This window comes from Podarcis muralis, chromosome 9 (genome assembly GCF_964188315.1).
Source record: "Podarcis muralis chromosome 9, rPodMur119.hap1.1, whole genome shotgun sequence".
Classification (NCBI taxonomy): domain Eukaryota; kingdom Metazoa; phylum Chordata; class Lepidosauria; order Squamata; family Lacertidae; genus Podarcis; species Podarcis muralis.
In genome coordinates, this window is record NC_135663.1 from 42,063,598 (window position 1) to 42,081,195 (window position 17,598).

Here is a 17,598-nt window from a genome sequence, read left to right on the forward strand (position 1 = left end):
CTTAAAATGTGCATGTGTTTTGCACAGCACGGTACATATTTTGAACCATGAGATGTATCACAAAATTTGGGAAAGGGTTCGTTCTGAATGATATTTATGATCCTATTTGTGTATTAAGAAGGTGGCAAATTGGGTTGGTTCACTTAAAAATGTTCACTGAAAGAATTTCTCCTCTACCTTTGTCTGGTGGGAGTTCCTACAATATCTGAAGGTGTCACAGGTTCACCATCTCTGCATAGAGAATTAAGGTCAACTTACTTACTTACTAGAAGAAGAGCCTTTTCCCTCATAGTTCCAAACTTTTGGAATGCTCTCCTGTGCAATGGCTGTGTACAGTCTTCCCTTTGTAGAGAAGTAAGCTATGCTTTCATTCCATTGTGAGTTTATGGTTCTTTCATAGTTTTCTCAATGCTTATATATTTATCCATTGGTATGGGTTATTTACCGCAGTCCCCCCCCCCCCCAAAAAAGCTGCCCTTTGAACAGTTTTCTGCCGTAAGGTTATCTTATAAATAATAATGTATTTGGTAAAGCATGTAAGGAATGCAAGTAAGTTAAAATCAAATATAGAGGAAGGAGACCATATCTATGTCTGAAGGCTACTGTGTGGTGAGTATAAAGATAAAATCACTCTGTAGTAAGCTGTCCCAGTTTTATAACATTGAAGGGTTGCTGTTTTTAGTCTATAAAGCACTATCCATTATTTACAATAAATAAGGAGGTTCATGAGAAGCAGCACTATTTAGTTTGCTGTCTAATGCTTTTAAAAAAGCACTTCTTAAAAAGTATATGATTGAAGCATCAAATAATTCAGTCCTTAGTTCAGGAAATGTTTTTGTTTTAGTCTATAGAGTTGTTGTTGTTGTTTAGTCGTTTAGTCGTGTCCGACTCTTCGTGACCCCATGGACCAGAGCACGCCAGGCACTTCTGTCTTCCACTGCCTCCCGCAGTTTAGTCAAACTCATGCTGGTAGCTTTGAGAACACTATCCAACCATCTCGTCCTCTGTCATCCCCTTCTCCTTGTGCCCTCCATCTTTCCCAACATCAGGGTCTTTTCCAGGGAGTCTTCTCTTCTCATGAGGTGGCCAAAGTATTGGAGTCTCAGCTTCAGGATCTGTCCTTCCAGTGAGCACTCAGGGCTGATTTCCTTCAGAATGGATAGGTTGGATCTTCTTGCAGTCCATGGGACTCTCAAGAGTCTCCTCCAGCACCATAATTCAAAAGCATCAATTCTTCGGCGATCAGCCTTCTTTATGGTCCAGCTTTCACTTCCATACATCACTACTGGGAAAACCATAGCTTTTACTATACGGACCTCTGTTGGCAAGGTGATGTCTCTGCTTTTTAAGACGCTGTCTAGGTTTGCCATCGCCTTCCTCCCAAGAAGCAGGCGTCTTTTAATTTCGTGGCTGCTGTCACCATCTGCAGTGATCATGGAGCCCAAGAAAGTAAAATCTCTCACTGCCTCAATTTCTTCCCCTTCTATTTGCCAGGAGATGATGGGACCAGTGGCCATGATCTTCGTTTAGTCTATAGAGTAGGGAAGTGCTGAACTTTCTCATCTCTCTGTTACTGTACCTGAATCAGAGACATTTACCAAATGGCCTTCCTAAAAGCACGCTGAATAATAGAATTAGACCATTTAACCTTGTTTCGGAGCCTTCTTGCAGGTTTGTGTTGCTAGAGCGCTGGGTCTTGTTACCGGGCCATCTATCACTACAACCTCCGCTTTTGCTATGTAATCTATATCTGCTCTCACGAGACCCTCCCTAATCCATACAGTTGCTTGGCTGCGCATAAGCATCGATTTTCCCTGCCCCCAACGTTGTCTTTGTTTAGATTAATTTTGCTCCTTTGCCAAAGCCATTCAAGAAAAGTCTGAGCGACTTTTGGGAAAACAGTATTTTCTCCTCTTGCTGGTAGGGTGCTTCCTGAGACTATCATGCACTACTTGGCTCATCAACTTGGAAATGGAAATGTAATGCGGGGCAGGGTAGAATTAACTTTTTTAATGACACTTTAATAATTTTTAAACTAAAGACAAAATACAGAAATAAAAATAATCAAGCGTACTGATACAATAGGCTTTTGGACCAGTTGAAGTTCCCAAGTCATCTTCAAGGGCAGCCCCTCCTCGTTGAGTAAGTGAGTATAGGACTGTGGCCTTAGTTTCTCAAATATGACCATTCACCAGCATGTCTTTTCTGTCCCTCTTCCTACCCTGACCATATTGAAACTGGTCTGGAAGCTGCAGCATGCTGCAGACAGGTGGTTGAGTGGAGCACCTTGATGTGCACATATTACACCTCTGCTGAAGGAACTGTACTGGCTGCCAATCAACCACCATGTAAAGCCCTAAACAATTTGGTACCAGGTTACCTGCAAGCCCACCTTGTGGCTTAGGGCCCTCATATCTACGGGACCGCCTCTCCTGGTATGCCCCGCAGAGGACCTTAAGGTCCATGAATAACCATAGTTTAGAGGTCCTGGGCCCTAAGGAAGTCAGACTATCCTCCACCAGGGCCAGGGCCTTTTCGGTGATGACTCCAACCTGGTGGAATGCTCTGTCCCATGAGACTACGGCCCTTCAGGATTGAACCTCCTTCTGTCGGGCCTGGAAGACAGAGCTATTCTGCCTGGCCTTTAAATTGAATTCAGCCTGATCTTTTATTTCCCTTCTCTTCTCTTCTCTTCCCTCCCCCTCCCCTTTTATGAAGATCACCCACTCTGAGACCCCATAGCTAATTCTCCCCTGGCCTCCTCGCTGGTCCAAGTAGGACCAATTCAGCCAGCTAGCCCTGGGGAGATTATCTAATTGATTTTTGATTTTTGAATTTATTGCTATTCATGTTTTTATACTGTATTTTAAATTTGTTGTTAGCTGCCCTGAGCCTGGTTTTTGAATTGGGAAGGGCGGGGTATAAATAAAAATTTCTTATTTTATTATTATTACCTGTCCCTCTATAGACTTTTAAATTCACTTGATCATCTGGAGAAATTTTGCTACAGAATAACACAGGGTAAAACAGGCATGTTTCTTCATTGCATTGTGGATGCTCTTTCCTCTGCCATTTGTGAAGCAACACCAGTTGCCACAGACATCTTAGAGACATCCTTTTGCCCAGGCTTTCCGTGACCTATAAAACTGGACCCTGTTATTACTGTCTTTATCTGCTTTTATGTTGCATCTCTGGTTTTTATGTTGCATTTTAGCATCTCGTTAGAGATTTCTAAATATTAAGTGGTTCAGAAATGCTTTTAATTAGATACTTCAATTCTCTGCTATAATTTACATATTGAAAAACATCCCTTTTTTTAATTTCTAGGATTGAATCCAACGATTTGCCGCTGTTGGCTGCTATAGCGAGTACTCATTCTCCGTATGTTGCTCAGATACTCCTCTAAGCTGAAATCTTGAAGTCACAGCTCCCTAGCAGAGTAAAGCAGATGGGATGCGTGTGTGCAGAAGAGAGCAAACATGAAGAGATGGGGGAACAGAGGACCACAGGTGACAGTTCATTCTGTCACTTTTCCTCTTCTGCATTTTGGACGCTTACCAGCGGAATTTCAGTTTACATAATATAAAAGACATTCAGGGTTTTTATACTGCTTTTGGAGTAAACTAATCAAGAATGCATCCTTGTATTTTAATGGACAAAAGAATTAAACACTATTGGAGGATTCCCTACTTATACATAGTTCTCAGCCAAACAAAAAAACAACAACTCTAAGTATGGTTCCCTTACTATTGTTGTCTTGTTCTGATTTCCCACCCACCCAAATGGGGAGCAGTAAGCAAATCTGTATGCACAGAAGCATTCCTGTGTTTGGATGGACAAGGTGATGAATTGGAAGACGTATGCATGCCCATTCTCTTTTGTTAGCTCATCAAACCTCCATGGAACAAGAAGTTGGAAGTCAGCTACCACAATCTTGTTGTGTGGCTGATTGGCTCTTAAAATGGACAAAGCAGCACGAGAGTGGCAGTGTTGTTTTTGGTTGTTCTTGGCGGAGATGGAAGTTTTGGATCCTGCATCACAGCTAGATGAAAATGGGAGAAAGTAGTAGTAATCTCCACTGCAAACTTACCTTATTGCAAATGCCACATCTTAAATTTCCAGTTTTCTGGTCTTACAGGTTGAGCATCCTAACATATGTACAACCAGCTCAAAAAAGCTTGTGTTTGAACCTTAAGAACCGATACGATAATGGACATAGGTTTGTATCCATCCTAGTCCTGCTTGGATTAGAAACACTGAAACGAATGAACCTGAGTTCATTTCACTGAGTCTACTTTGTGTAGGGCTAGCATTAAAAGCACCCATTAGCATCAACTCTGGATAGCTTGTTTTAAAACATAAGCTCTTATCTGTTGCCCCGTGAATAAGAGATCTCTCTTCAGCACACTGCAGAAGCAGGATCAACTTCTTTAAGTGGACGGATGAAACATGCAGAAGAAATCTCAGAGAGGATATCGCGAGGGGAAGGTGGTCATGGTAACAGTGACAGCAATTCATTATGATAATTCTCAAGTGTCTGAAGCGATCCCACAGAACGTTTTGCACTAGCCTCTTGGTGCCTTCCTCTCTTGTATGTCTTAATTCTAAAAGAGAAATGTATGTGGTTTTAAATGGGAAGTTAGTAACATGAGCTCTCTTTCAATTTTCTATGTTGCTATACAACTGTACACATATGACCGTATTCATCTTGGTTTCAAACCCTATACCTAGGGCTTTCTTAGAAGGTTCAGTATAAATCTTGTGACTTCATTTTAACTTCCAAGTTCTGCAGGTGACTGTGTGAAATTAGAGTAAGAAAGCAAAAACTACTTACAATTTTTTTGAAAGACTCCCGGTTGGCACATTGTGCAATCTCCCATGTTGGACTGAAAGTGCTAAATGGAAGTAGAAAGAAGTTTTGTCATATTTGGCAACTGACCCAAGCAGTGTTGGCAATTGGATGCAATGTTTGTCCAAATACCGATTTAATAATTTTCTTTTTCTGGGGCTTGTCAGATTTTCCATTTTGTCTCATTGCTTATTCATCCTTGCCAATACTTTCATGACAACACTTAATCATACGGTCATTCCTGTTTTAGAAGCTAGTAGTTATCCATAGCAGCATTATTCTGTTCCCTGCCTTTCTTTCTATTGCAAATTAGCTCAAAAAAATCAATTTTCCTCTGAAACCTTCCCTTCCAAATGAATGAAGCCCAGTTTTTGACAGAGAAGACCACAAAGGCAAGGGTTAAAGATACCCTTCTTGTACTTAAATTATGGTCAAGGAATCAAATTAATTAACAACCCTTGCTTTTATCTCAGAATAAAATCATAATATACTTTTTTCCCCTTTAAAAGAACCATGCAGATCTTTAACAATTGTATCCTTTTAGAAAAAGTAGCTTCATTCTATATTTAAGAAAAAAATAATGTGTTTTATCCTTCCGTTTTTTAAAAAAACTACCTCAGTTGACAGAATTAAGCTGCCAGTAGGGGGCAACTTAAAAGTTGTACATGTCATGAATTTCCTGAAAGATTGTGCTGTAGCATTTGAGAGGGCAAAAACTGCACTGGTGATGCACTGCAATGGCTACCCTTTTATCATAAGCATGCTTTAGTTCTGATATTTTTAATAGTTTTTAAAGTAATGTGAATGTACCTGAGAAACACTGAAAGTGGCAATGAGAAAGGACTCTTGTCTGAAATCTTCAAGATTCCAGAACTTTTTATTTTTCATGCTGTATTAATAGTATTCTGCTGTCCTCCCCTCCAAACATGTCTACTTCTTTGTTTCCTAAGCAGGAGCAAATTTCTTCTGATTCATATGGACCATATTTTAAGTGTAGCAAGCTTATATAATAAAGCATGTTACCTGGAACAGATGAAGTAACATATACCGTACTAGGAGAAGGGTGTGTGTGTGTATTGCTGCAAGTATGTGTTCAGAGAGAGAAAAGCAAATAGTGTTTGGGGGTTTTTTTATTGACTAGATTCTAATGTCAAACTGTGGAAACTTCTTAATTTGGGCTGTAAATGTACAGTATCATTTGTCATTTTCTTTGTGGCATTGGTGCAATAAATTGTAGAAAACCACTTCATTAGTGGATTGCATAAATCTCTCTTTGACAATATTGTCTTTACTGAGACACATATTCAAAACCAAAAGAAACAGTTCTAAATATTATAATCAGGAGTTCATAGACTCAGATGTTTAGCAAAGTTTTGCAGAGGGGTCTTCACACTTTACTAATGTCTAACAAATGGGAGTACAGTGGTACCTCGGGTTACATACGCTTCAGGTTACATACGCTTCAGGTTACACACTCCGCTAACCCAGAAATAGTGCTTCAGGTTAAGAACTTTGCTTCAGGATAAGAACAGAAATCAGGCTCCGGCGGTGCGGCGGCAGCAGGAGGCCCCATTGGCTAAAGTGGTGCTTCAGGATAAGAACAGTTTCAGGTTAAGAACGAACCTCCGGAACGAATTAAGTACTTAACCCAAGGTACCACTGTACTCTGTCTTACAAAATATTTCTTGAACGTTCTGTAAACCTGAATCATGCAAAGGAAGTTAGTATTTATTAAGAAATATATCCTTGGCCAAGGCTTTTCTACATGTTCCTACTAGCTCTTAAGTTTCCTGGCATGCACATTGAATCTTCTCAAGGGCCAGAAGTCAGAATAGTACTTGAGGATCTAGTTGAAGGGATAAGCTCTGATCAGCAAAGGACTGGATGCATGTCATGCTCAGAAAAACCACAGGGTACAGCCTTTTCCCAGGCCACACCACTTCAAACTGCAGCTGGATCAAGTATTTTGAATATTGGCCCTCTGAAATATCTCTGTCCTGCCTGTGGAAAATTTTGCATGGAAAAAAGAGTTTGGTGAGGACATGGGAGAGGGCCTTCTCAATAGTTGCTCCCAGACTTCAGAGCTCCATTTCCAGAAAGGCTAGACTGGCTTCCCTCCTCACTTCCCTCTTTCCACCAGCTGCTGAAGACTCTCTTATTCTAGCAGGCTTGGGGGAACTGGCTGCTTCTAAAGAAAGGGCTTTTTAATAGTGTTGCGCTGTTTTTGCTATCTGCATTTTAATAAATCTTTTTACATCATTTTAATTCTGTTATAGTTTAATTGCTTTTTAAGTTATCTTTTATATGTTTTTCGCTATCTGTGTTTTACTTGTGTTTCGGTTTTTGTGAGCCACCTCGAGTCCTGGTTCTGGGGGAAAGGTGGATTATTATTAATATTATTAGAATTTATCTACCACCCAATATCCGCAGGTCTCAGGGTGGTTCACAGGATAAAATCAGAATATAAAACCACAAAATACATAATCAAAATAACAACTCAGTAATACAAATTATCACATAGCCTTCTCATTGCTTTGTTATTCTTCTATGTGGAATGCTATTTTTTGTGTTTGTGTGTGTCACATTTAAATCCCTACCTCCAAAGTTTAAGTGCTACAGTCTAGAAAGTGTTGTACCATATAGTTTCTAAACGTGCCCAGCTCTCAAACATTTTAATCTGAAAAAATCATGGTGTTCACAAAGGTATCCGGGTGCATAACTACATGTGGCCTTACTAAATTGTTTGTATTTTTCTTGGGGCAAACATTCTGCCACATCTTCTGTCGGTCACCATCCGTTTCATGACTTATTCTGAGAATGCAGTTTAATAAAACCTTTCAAGAGAACTCTCTGTGATCACCCACAGCAGCATGTACTATGGCCATTTGCCAAGTGAGCGTTGTTATTTTTCTTTAAAGCAAAATTCAAAAACAAAATTATGGTGGTTAGATAATACAGTGGTTTAAACATTAAAATCCTCTAGGCTTTGATGAGTACCATTTAAAAATAAATAAATCTAATTTATTCAGTGACCCCTTACTTGCTTTTCAAACACGGGGTTATTTTAAACGCAGCGAGAGACAATCAAAATAGAAATGTCCTGATTGTCAGTCTTAGTTCACATAAAAGCAACTACTTGCAGAATTACAGTTTAAGCTCAGAAATTCAAATAAATAAATAAAAGAGGTGTTGAGTGGGATCAGGTTTTTAGCTATTAATGCATGTTTACTTTTATCCATGAAAGAAGATTGACTGAGTGGAACTAAAATATGCAAAATGGAATGGTTGTGTGTGTTGGGGGGGGGGAGGGCCTGATTGCTGATTGGATTGGCAAGCATGCAAAGTACAAAGCATTGACCTACTTCTAGTACCACACAAAATTAGCTTAATTACCACATGTTGGTAATCTGCATGCTGGCAAACTACCCTGTAAAACATGTCAAGTCATAGGCACTTGTCTCTCTTGCCGAGTCTCAGGACTGAGGAAGTGGTCTTATAAGAGCTAGCTGAAGGTAATGAATTGCATATAGCCAGGAATTCATCAAGGTCAAGACAGTACAAGGAAGCTTAGGAGAGACTGCCTGTCAAGTCTTTAAAAATAAATGTAATCTCAGCTAAATTGGATTTCTTGTATTCAGTGTTACAACAATCTGCCAAAAGTCCTTTAGACGGGGGGAGTCCTCTATGCTGACGCTAACAAGAAGTTCCTGTACCAAGAATAAACAGGCAGTCCTGTAATATAGTAACTAATTTAAGCAGGATGCATTTAAATGTGACACTTGTGGGATATCTTTGGGGAGAAGAAAAGGCTAAGGAATAAATGCTACACAAATCCGGAGTGGAGTCCCTAAGACTGTTGAATGGCGCCTTGTATGCCTTCTTGCGGCAACTGCTGCAGCCAAGCTGGTGCCAAACATATTGCTCTACTTTTCTTTGGATAGTGAGGGGGTCTTGTCTGAGCAGCCCAGCACCTCCATACACACTGCCCAGGCTTGTGCCCTGGGGAGATCACTTTGGTGCTGCTAACACAGCAGTTTGACTTCACCCCTGGAGGCTCACTCCACTGTCTCTTGAGACAAGAAGGATGCCAACAACAACAATAGTGGAGTCCTATGCATATTTACACAGGAGTAAGTCTGGTTGATTTCAAATCTTGTTGAGATGCATCCCTTGACTTCCATCTGATTATTTTTAATTGCTGAATGGTTTTAGGCATTTGTGCTACTTGTAGAACTTCCTGTATGGTAAGAGAAGAAACCTGTAACCAACCCTACCTCCATTTGATGAGGTGATGTTTCTGATCCATCCAAGGTCATCATAGGAAGGTTGGGCAGACGACCCAAACTATCATCCAAGTATTGTGGATCAGGGGCAGGATACATCCTCAAACTACAATTCAGAAAAAATGGTGTCAGCACGCAAGAAAGAACATGCTAGAAACCTTTTGACATGGTACAATGCTGCTGGGTAGAAAATATACATAAAAATATAGATACTGAAACTGCATGGTACAATGTTGACATCTGGGTCAAGGGAGGGTGGTTTTATTCCTTAATGCCTCTTTTAACCTTTGCCCTTTCAAGTTTGCCTCACCTTTTAAAAATGAATTCCAATTCTCACCACACAAACTGAGCACTATCGGGGGACAGAAATCTCACCAATTCAAACCACTGCCTAGTGTAATTTGTTTTCCTTTTAGATGCCATTAACAGCAGTTCTGCCTGGTAGCAATGGACTTGGGGTGATAAAAACCTTCCCACTCTCCATTTCAAAGCCGTGGAAAGCCAGCACATCAGATCATGTCACAGATGAGCGGAAAGAGGCCAGAAGTGTGTGAGAATGTCTCCCAAACATTTGGCATCTTATACCAGGTTAAAGCTGAAGGTTCACATATTCTGTCCCAAACAGGCCTCTTGCCATCCCTGACCCTAAAGAAAAATAATAGTGTTCAAGAATATTACCTGAGAGAATTAGTTTTAGCTTACATATATGCCTTCAAAGAAGGCTGTGGGAACTGTAAAAGGTTTGGAGTGTGTCCTCGGGTCACGGTCTTAAAACCCCATAATAAAGAACAAAAGCACTAACTCTGCCTTTTCGGAATAGTCCCGCTAGCTAACAAACTGGTCTAATGGCATAATGGCACTTGGGTGAACATCCACTCTCTTTTAGCCACTTCATGAAGTCAATTCAGTGAAAATGTTCCTCTAGGCCTGTGTGATGTTTATATTGTATTTGTGCTATGGGATGCAATGGCATGGTGTTAGGGCTATGGAGCAATATACTTCTTGTCCATTACGTCTATTGTTACAAGATCTCCAGTTATTAAAAGACCTCTGAGTCTATTCCAGGGATGGCCTGCTGACTGACTCGAGGGACTGGAACTGCCCTCCCGCAGGGGCAAAAGCACAGCAGTGGCCCTACCCAATTTCAATCAAAGCATGTGGTAAATTTTGACCGCAAGCTTTATTATTAAGGAAGGTAATACTGATAAAATGGAAGGTGCCCACAACTGATATCCTCTGTTCCAGACAGTTCTGATCATTATCAATATGCGCATCCTGCACTTTACAATGTGCCAAGAAAAAAATGAAAATTTGCAACGTGTAGACATTTATGTAAATTAAGGAGGTTTGTGTCTATTTCCGGCATTCAGTTTCTGCTGTACTTCACTCCTTTATTTCTTAAGAAATTTTAACTAGGCTTCACTCACTTTCAGGGGTACATTTCCAGTTTTAAGGTCTAGAAGCATGCCTTTATGATTCTCAGGTGCTGAAACCTTTGCCTGGGCCTGAAATGACTCCATGCATTCTCTCCTACTGTTAAGTCAGGAACTGTCTCCTAGAATACCTCTTTGAGCTAACTGCTCTACCTTCCTAAAAATCCCTCCTCAAAACTCACCTTTTCCTATAAGTCTTTGGTGCAAGCCCTTATTATACTTGGACTTGAATGTGTGACAGATTATTTCACAAACAGAATTGTAGATTTATGACTGTAAATAGGTATATTAGTTACGTATTATGAAGTCGTACATTTGCTGATATAGAAGTCCTCATGAGGAAATGTAAAAACTCCCTCTGGTTAAAAGCTGTTACAGCCTAACATTTTCATCACCATTGAACTATGGTTATTATTTGGGAGAACTGTAATACACACTAGAAAAAAATAGGTGTTGAATAGGGTAATAAAAGCTGTTTAAACCAGGGATGGAGGAGTAACTATTTCATGCAGTTATTTGGGTTGTCTTTGTTTTTATTATGCATTTCATCTTTTTATATTTATATTTTATGTTGTGAACCACCCTGAAATCTATGGTAATAGGGCGGTATATAAATTTAATAAACAGGAACAATAATAAATAATCCTTTGGATGGAATGTGAATACTGAGCAATGAGGGGTTCTGTCCTCCCCTACCCTCACAAATATCAGCTTCAAAGGAGGATTTTCCTCATGACTGCAGCAAGGGACAAAAAAAAAAAATTCCTTTACTCATGTGCTCCACTCTCCATAATTATCAAACCCCCTCCCTGCGTATACTATTTGCTTTTTAAACAAAAACAAAGAAAGAAACCACCACTACACATTTGAAGTAAACGTAATGTGAAGATCAGGGCCGGCCCATGCCTGAGGCAAGGTGAGGTGACTGTCTCAGGGGGCTAAATCCACAGGCCGCAGATCCGGCCTCCAAGGAATGTGGCGCCAGCTGCTGCCGCAGTGGCAACAACAGCTGCAGTATTCTCCTTAGAAGCCAGATCTGACCCCCACAAGGCCGATGCTGCCACAGCAGCCTCTTGGCAAACAGGAGGCGCTACTGGTCTCTTGTTCCCACCCTTGTTCCTGGTGTAGATCTTTGTTCCTTCCCGTTCCTGATATTGCTCTTCACTCACCCTTTCTTCCCTGCTAAGGGGAGGAAATGGCATTTTGTGGTTCGCCTCAGGTGCCAAAACGTCTTGGGCCAGCCCTGGTGAACGTTATATGTAGGAAAGAGCATGAGGTAATAACCCCTCAGGACAAGGTAAGAAATAATTATTGGTGGCTGTAGAAACTGACTCTCATTTACCTTAAATCCAACTGGTGAATTTTCAGAGCAAAATACTAGCGAAGGTTTGGGGGAATTATAGCTTTCCGAGGCTTGTTAGGTATTAAAAATAAGCCATGTATAAGTGGGGTGTATATTGAAGACATTTATCTCCTGCAGCTAATCTTCGTCCTACTTCTGAAGGAGGGGAATGAAGGGAGAGCACACCATGCCCCAGTATGATGCTGACTAAAGTTAATTATCATTTAACGAGATGTTTAATGGGACTTATTAGGGGTGGGGATTGGCATTCTGTGTATGCATTTTATTTTTCTTTGCATCTGAGAAGCCCGACCTTGCACTCAGGTGCAGATCATCTGCAAGAGCTAAGGTTGCACTTTTGTGGCGTGTGTCTGTGTTAATGACTTCCTACGCTGACAAATGACATTTACGCTGCCCTAGACTGGGTGGGCGGTTGTTTGCAGAGAAGGGATGTCTCAGTGCCATGGTGATGTCACAGGCACAATGCTGATTGCTACTTACGGATTCCAGCTGGGCTTCAAATTACTCTGAGGTAATGCAACCTAAGCAAATCCTATTTTCCTCTTCAAAGCAGCTTCCCAAAAGGGTTGGGAGTTGGGGGTTGGGTGGGGAAAATAAGGCCTCTGCACCAGGGACTCTTAGGTTAAAATCCTGTCATGGTCAGAGGAGTTAATGGACTGGCAACTGCTTTTCATTTTTCTTCATTGCTGCTCCTTAACTCGCTGCAATAGAAGTAGATAATCACAACTGTTACGCTTGCATATTTCATTATCTGGTTCTGGCATTACAAGGGTTGGGAGATAAAAAACAACAACTTTATATTTATTGCTAAGTCCTGCTTGGAAAGGACTTTAATTACTACTGATGTTCTACTAACAGCATTAATGATTCCTATAAACTCCAGGTGGCTTGTTCTGCCAGGGGAAACTGAAAATAGCTACTCTGTGTATACATGACTAATAAATGCAGCATGGAGACATTCCTGTACTGTCCTTGCCACTGGTGGAGTTGGGATAGCTCCATAATGCACATGCAAAGGGAGGTAAATAGTAATTATGGCAAAAAACCCTTTTTAGATAGGCCTATATTAAGTGGCTGTGTTAACATATTCATAACAATCGTATTTCCTGAGGACATTCCTCTGAATGTTTCAATTTCCTGTCTGTTTTGTAGCCTTTTATAGTGCTGTAGGAAAGTGTGTGTGTGTGTGTGTGTGTGTGTGTGTGTGTGTGTTACAAAATGAAACAAAAAGTTCTGCCAGTGTTACGGAAGTAGCAAAGGCAGCTGTTTTTTATTGTTAACAAACACCGTAGTTCTTTTCTGTTTTACCTTAATTACATCAATGCTGTTAGCACTGTAGTTTGTGACAATTAATTGCCATCTTTTGTAACTTCAGAGCAGCTTTGCTCTTTTGGCTGCTTTTGGGAACATTAAAGGCGACAAAGGCCTTTGAAAAGCACTTACCTGTGTAGGTTTTCCATGCAATGGAAACAATGTTGAAGGGCAGAAGGGCACACTATTTGTTTGTTAAACTACGGCTATTAATTTTACTATAGCCACAGGAGCATGATCAGGACAGTGGTGTATGAGAAGTGAGGAATAATCCTCCTTTGCCCACTGCAGTCCCACTGAAAAATCGCCCAGCAAAGCTTTCCTCCCATGATAAATATAAGCTCCCTTCCACCATGAAACGTTCAATAGCACCTGGATGTAGCTGGCAGGTCTGAGATGTGAGGGAAAGTATAACGCCCCCCCCCCTTGTCATGCTCTCAGCTCTTGCTTCTATTTGCAGTTTTCCTTTTAATGCCACCTATTCAGTACCACGTGTCATTGACCCTGAAATACTGTTACTCCCTGGAGCTATTCAGATATAAACCAAACGTGGTTAGCAGAAGCCATGGTTCTGCTCAAACCAGGATTGCATACTGCAATTTGATCCTGGTTTTCAAGCCTGATTTAAGTGCAAACCACCACCAGCTTCATGTGATTGGTCAGGTGTGGAATCCCATCTTCAGCACTGGGCACTGGGCATATTGCCAGGCACTGCCTACACTTTGAAGCCTGTCTGTAGTAAAGAAGCCTATGTGCAAGATTTCAATCTCAGTGAGTGATGAAAGGGAAGGTACAAATCTGGCCCTAAATGTTCTTCTAAATGGGAGTGTACTACGTGTTCTATTCAGCCCATTTGCAGAAGGAAAACAGAACGTTCTATTTGTCTCATTGCCTCTTCTTAAGCTGTTCAAAACATGAAATGCAGTAACACATTCTGATCGCAATTTTACAATAATGAATTAATGTGGATGAAAAGCTCACACATTGAAAGATGGAGTAACACATCACACATGCCACTCTGTTTAGCAGAATGCCAAAAAACAACAGCCTAACAACAACACCCAACCCTCATCCATCTGGTTATCCATACATGCAGGAAGCAAAACAACAAATTTCTCCACCCAATCAGTCTCAATATGTCACAGCGCAGTTTAAGAACTCAAAGACTTGCAGGTGTTAGAAGAATTTCTTTTTAAAAACAAAACAAAACACTACTTCAACATTTTACCATGGGATCCTTTGGGAGGGATGGTGGGATATAAATTTAATAAATAAATTACTGCAATCAATTCTCTTTAAAGATTTGCTTAATTGCATGCATTGCTCTCGAATACCATCTGCCATATTAATATATATATAATGAACTGCTGCTATTTACTAAATTTGGGTTGCCCATGGAGAAAAGCCTGTAAGTGACTTACAGTTTAAAACCAACAAACAGCATACAATATAACAAGTACTGTACCAAATATAAAACATGCCTAAACTGCACAAGTCAACAATTAACAACAGAATCCATCTTGCAAGCATAGATGCATGTGTAAATAAAAATCCTCCTCAGATAAAACAATCCCAGTGAACAATATTAAAATAATGGTTGATAAAATATTCTAAGATGGTTTAAATAACAGCAGTCAGCAAACTTTTTCAGCAGGGGGCCGATCCACTGTCCCTCAGACCTTGTGGGGGGCTGGACTATATTTTTTTGGCGGGGGGAATGAACAAATTCCTATGCCCCACAAATAACCCAGAGATGCATTTTAAATAAAAGCACACATTCTACTCATGTAAAAACACGCTGATTCCTGGACCGCCTGCAGGCTGGATTTAGAAGGCAATTGGGCTGGATCCAGCCCCTGGGCCTTAGTTTGCCTACCCATGGTTTAAAATGCTTACTGTTACTAAAAGGCCTGGAATAAAAGGTGGCGCAAAAAGTGTGTATAGTGCACACCAAGCACTCTTCCTTGGGAAGAGCATTCCTCAGGCAGGGGGGGGGCATTGCCGAAAAGCCCCCCTCTCTTATTGCCTAGTAGACTTCTATGGAAAGAGGTCTGCCTTCAGGTTGTGGGGTCTGAAGCAGATAGTATGTGCAGAGAAGATATATCAATCCAAACTGTGCCTGTAGATGAGTTTCAAAGTGATTTGCTGTACCTGCTGATTGGCTATAGAGAGCAAGCTCCTTTTAACCTTGGGAGGAGGGCAGGGCTGCCCACTTTGTCAAAATGGACCTGCTGGGATGGAGGAATTAAGGATCCAGCCTATTGGATTCAGTTCCTCAGTCTGCTTTATAGCCTGTTGGCAATAGTAAACCCAAATTATTTAATAGTGAAGATGTAAGCATGGTTCTAAAAATAGCACTGCAATTTAATTCACTTTGAACTGCCCAAGAAACAGGAAAGTTTAAAATAGTCCCATGCTGTTAACATAAGGTTGTGAAGTAGGTACAGTGGTACCTCGGGTTACAAACTTAATTCGTTCCAGGGGTCCGTTCTTAACCTGAAACTGTTCTTAACTAGAGGCATGCTTTCGCTAATGGGACCTCTGGCTGCCACCACACCGCCACTGCGCGATTTCCGTTCTCATCCTGAGGTAAAGTTCTCAACCCGAGGTACTACTCCAGGGTTAGCAGAGTTTGTAACCTAAAGTGTTTTTAACCGAAAGCATTTGTAACCCGATGTACCACTGTATGGGATCTTTGCTCAGCGCATTTGTGTACAGTGGTACCTCGGGTTACATACGCTCTCAGGTTACATACGCTTCAGGTTACAGACTCTGCTAACCCAGAAATAGTGCTTCAGGTTAAGAACTTTGCGTCAGGATGAGAACAGAAATTGTGCTCCGGCGGCGTGGCAGCAGCAAGAGGCCCCATTAGCTAAAGTGGTGCTTCAGGTTAAGAACAGTTTCAGGTTAAGAACGGACCTCCGGAACGAATTAAGTACTTAACCTGAGGTACCACTGTATTTTCACTTGAACGGGCTCTGTGGTCGTTCCTGATCTGGTGATCAGTACCATGCCAGAAATGGACAGGCAAAACATAAAAAGTACTGGAAAAAATAATACAGTATTTCTTACAAATGGTAATCCCCTCATTTGCAGTGTGCCTATGCAAATGAAGACATATGCACAACTACAAAGTGTGTGTGTGTGTGTGTGTGTGTGAGAGAGAGAGAGAGAGAGAGAGAGAGAGAGAGAGAGAGAGAGAGAGATAGTTCTTGCAAAGAAACAAAAATTGATAAGAGAAATGTCAGTTATTCTTAGCTCTCCTCTGGTTTATCTACCTTTTTTATAGCATTTTAAAAAAATGTTAGTGACTTCTGCCTGATCAAAGCTGGAGGAGATGGAACCTACTCTACCAACAGGGCAGCGTGGCCACAGTAAATGCAATGCAACACACGTTTATCTCATCTACATGCTGTTAGAATTTGAAGCAGAGAATCCTCAGCCCAGAAATGTCAGGAAGTGCTACTTTCACATACTCCACCTCTTGTAAATAGAGCATTTCCCTCTTCACTCAGATAAGGCTTACATGGCACGCGCGCGCACACACACACATACACGATAGGAGAGGCCATGAGATTGCACAGGCTAGCCCCGCCTGCACTGCTGATGTCTGTCATGGCCATGCCTTCCACACATTCAGATAAAATGGAAAAGGGCTCTCTAGACAGGGAGAGACTCTGGACCAATCAGGATCCCTGCCCTCCAGTGGAGGAGTTCTACCTGTGTACATCAGTTTTGTGGAGAGCCCTTTCTCAAGCTGCCCACCATGGGCATAGCCAAGGAGGCGGGCAGCTGCCCCCCTAAATCAATTTTAAAAAATCCATAAAGATACTTAACTAACCAAGGTTAGGGATGCGAGTGGCGCTGTGGGTTAAACAACAGAGCCTAGGACTTGCTGATCAGATGGTTGGCGGTTTGAATCCCCGCAATGGGGTGAGCTCCCATTGCTCGGTCCCAGCTCCTACCAACCTAGCAGTTCAAAACATGTCAAAGTGCAAGTAGATAAATAGGTACCACTCCAGTGGGAAGGTAAACGGCATTTCCATGCGTCGCTCTGGTTCGCCAGAAGCTGCTTAGTCATGCTGGCCACATGACCCAGAAGCTGTACGCTGGCTCCCTCGGCCAATAATGCGAGATGAGCACCACAACCCCAGAGTCGGCCACGACTGGACCTAATGGTCAGGGGTCCCTTTATCTTTACCTAACCAAGGTTATGCCCCCCCCACCCTAACAAAAGCCTGCTCTGCCTTACAAAAATCCTGGCTTTGCCCATGCTGCCCACCTGTGCATTTCAGTGTCTGGAGGCTGAGCCAGCCCATGCAGCCCCACACCCTCCCTTAAACCTGCTGTTCCCTACAG

General features: G+C 41.5%; 1 protein-coding gene and 1 long non-coding RNA gene across 4 annotated transcripts in view; one reads left to right on the forward strand and one right to left on the reverse strand.

The window, feature by feature from the left end:
• The window catches only part of FNIP2 (folliculin interacting protein 2), a 49,246-nt gene extending 43,153 nt beyond the window's left edge, over window positions 1-6,093 (forward strand). For all 3 annotated transcript variants that reach the window (XM_028743041.2, XM_028743037.2, XM_028743039.2), the window contains one exon: window positions 3,328-6,093. In XM_028743041.2, the coding sequence (XP_028598874.2) occupies window positions 3,328-3,406 (79 nt within the window). In that variant the 3' untranslated portion in view covers window positions 3,407-6,093. The remainder of the gene's footprint in view (window positions 1-3,327) is intronic.
• LOC114603806 (uncharacterized) lies at window positions 4,835-10,656 on the reverse strand. Its single transcript, XR_003708169.2, has 3 exons — window positions 10,560-10,656; window positions 9,124-9,238; window positions 4,835-4,895 (listed from the first exon to the last, which is right to left on the reverse strand). It is a non-coding gene; the product is annotated as an uncharacterized LOC114603806 (long non-coding RNA).
• Window positions 10,657-17,598: the final 6,942 nt, after the last annotated feature.